At 50.0% G+C, this 2,578-nt stretch overlaps 1 protein-coding gene across 2 annotated transcripts in view; it reads left to right on the forward strand.

Moving 5' to 3' along the window:
- LOC132968569 (ADP-ribosylation factor-binding protein GGA1-like) overlaps nt 1-1,685 on the forward strand; it is a 15,192-nt gene extending 13,507 nt beyond the window's left edge. For both annotated transcript variants that reach the window (XM_061034233.1, XM_061034234.1), the window contains 4 exons: nt 1-184; nt 259-428; nt 519-629; nt 901-1,685. The exon at nt 1-184 is cut by the window's left edge and continues 19 nt beyond it. In XM_061034233.1, coding sequence (XP_060890216.1) covers nt 1-184; nt 259-428; nt 519-629; nt 901-1,011 — 576 coding nt within the window. In that variant the 3' untranslated portion in view covers nt 1,012-1,685. The remainder of the gene's footprint in view (nt 185-258; nt 429-518; nt 630-900) is intronic.
- The last annotated feature ends 893 nt before the right edge of the window (nt 1,686-2,578 follow it).

Consider the following 2,578-nt stretch of genomic DNA (forward strand, 5'->3'; position numbering starts at 1 on the left):
CCGACTCTGAGAGACCTGCAGAGCAAGTCCGGCTCAAATGTTACCCCCATCCCCATCCTGCCGTTTGACCCCCCTGTTCCCCTCGGAGCGACGCTGCTCGACGCGTCCCCGACTCGCTGCGAAGCGTCCGCCGCAGAGGTCACGCTGACCGATGTCTTTGTCCCCCTAGAATCCATCAAACCCAGTAAGTAAGAACCAGACCGTGGTCCTGCACGCCGGGGGGGTCTGATGGTCACGCTGTGGTTTCTGTGTCTGCAGGTAACCTCTCACCTGTCACCGTGTTTGATGGTCACAGTCTGCGCGTTCTCTTTCACTTTGCACGCCACTCTCCTCCGTCTCGCCCTGACGTGCTGGTCATGATCATCTCCATGCTGTCGTCGGCGCCCGTCCCCGTCACCAACATCAGCTTCCAGACGACGGCGCCAAAGGTCAGCAGAGGTCACCTTTCAGACGTGTTGTTCCTCTCAGCCAATCAGCTGTCAGTAAAACCTCCCTCTCTTCTCGTCTTCTCTTGTTAGTCGATGGCGGTGAAGCTGCAGCCTCCGTCAGGATCCGAGCTCCCGGCCTTCAACCCGGTCCTCCCTCCTGCTGCGGTCACTCAGATCCTGCTGCTCGCCAACCCCAACAAGGTCAGTCTCCACGCCGTCTCCACAGACGATGAGACGCCGTGATTTAAAGCAAACAGTAAATAAAGTTTAGAGAGTCCTAACGCCACCTGGTGGTGACAGACGGTACTGACAGAGCGACGCTGAGCTCACAGGAGACCCCCGAACACGGACTGGATTTATGAACTGATGTTCTGTTACAGTAAACTGTGTTCATGTGTTTGTAGTTTTTGTAGTTTTTGTAGTTTTCTCTGTAACTCCTCCCCCTCTCGTCCTCTCGTGTTGTTTCTTCCAGGAGAAGGTGGAGCTGGAGTATCGTTTATCGTTCACGATGGGCGAGCAGGAGCACAGCGAGGGCGGCAGTCTAGAACAGTTTCCTCCTCCGGAGACGTGGGCGAGTCTATAGCAGAGACACACGGGCGGCGTGACGGACTGAACGCCACTCCCACTCCACGCCATGACACGCCTTCTTCCTTTGAATCACTTTGGACTTTCTTTACTTTCGGCTCCGTCACCGTAACGTGTGCGTGCTGCTTTAAATGTCTCATCACGCCGCTGCAGCCAGACAGACGGCGTGCAGCGGCGTGATGAGGATCCGTTTCCCTTCACGTCTGCACAGAGAGACGCTAACGTTACGGGGACTCATCCTCTTCCTGTGTTGTCTGCTCTGATTGGCTGCTTTCTCTCTCTGTAACGACCACGTCTTCATTTGCAGTTTGTTTGTTTTTCCCGCTGTGACATCATCGTCGTGGTTACCTGCCGGTTGTGCCTCTTCGCAGTTTGGATGGATCTTCTTTGTTCTCTTCGTTACGTGTTCGCAGGTCGTCGTAGATTATAACCTTCAAATATTCAAAGTGGCGTTTATCTTTTCTTTCGCTCGTTTGTCATTGATTGGGTGAATATGCTAACGGAACACGTGGAACTCGTTGGTTCAGTCGGCGCTGCATGCCGTCAGCTGAACGACCTCCCGACACGCCACATTCCTCACTTCCTGTGTACATACCCGTGAGGCGTCGTGTGAGCGTAACCATGGTGACAGATTCTGAAGGGTAATAAAGAGTTTTTTCTTGGTGACCTGAAGTCGTGCGTTTGTTGATCTTTTTCTCCGCCCACAGGTGATCAACGACCGTCTCAAACCGCCATGATGTCAGAGTCAATCACGCCACAGGTACAGTCGCAGGTTACACGGTTTTATTAACAAACGGTAGAAAGGACGCCACATTAAGAACATCACAGCTGATTGAACAGGAAACAGGTTTCTGAGGCTCTTACTTTGAAAAGCCTCAAACGTTTCCTCCATCAGATCTAAACGAACGCCATGAAACAAAGGTTAAAGGTCAACAAAAAACCAAAACGATGTTTAGAAGCTCCTGGGACATTTAGCCTTTTCTCTCATTTTCCAGCTGTTTTCCAGGACTGGACAAACTGGTCAACTATGTTCCAGGTTTTCCAGGACGCGTGGGAGACGCTTCAGCGCTCTCTCACTCAAACTTCAGGAACAGGAAGTTAGCTTAATGCTATGTTGTTGTTGATGATGATGCTCAGCCGGAGTGTTAACTACTGTGATTAGCTGGCAGCTTTTTTAAACCCTGCCCCCAATTATGATTGACATAATCCTTTTTGCTCAGTTTTTTTTATACGCATGATTGAATTTGATTTCCTGCATAAAGGACACCATGTTTGTAGTCTTTCAACATTTTAACCCAGAAATAAAATCAACTTAATTGTATTATCATAGGAGGATGAAGAACTTAGTGCTGCGTCTTGGAGACCCAGGTAGCATCTCTCCTCTTGATCCAGATCCAAAGACCAGCCTGTTCGGCTGAACTGGAGAGCTCTTTGAGGACCCCTGAACCCCCCGTGTCCTTCAGAAGCAGAGAAACTCTTTAAAAAAAACGTAGTGACACTTTAGTATTATTTCATATTTTAAAACAACCATCAGCAGTGAAATGTTGTTTCAGTCTGATGACGCT

Source organism: Labrus mixtus, unplaced genomic scaffold (genome assembly GCF_963584025.1).
Source record: "Labrus mixtus unplaced genomic scaffold, fLabMix1.1 SCAFFOLD_158, whole genome shotgun sequence".
In the NCBI taxonomy this organism is placed as follows: domain Eukaryota; kingdom Metazoa; phylum Chordata; class Actinopteri; order Labriformes; family Labridae; genus Labrus; species Labrus mixtus.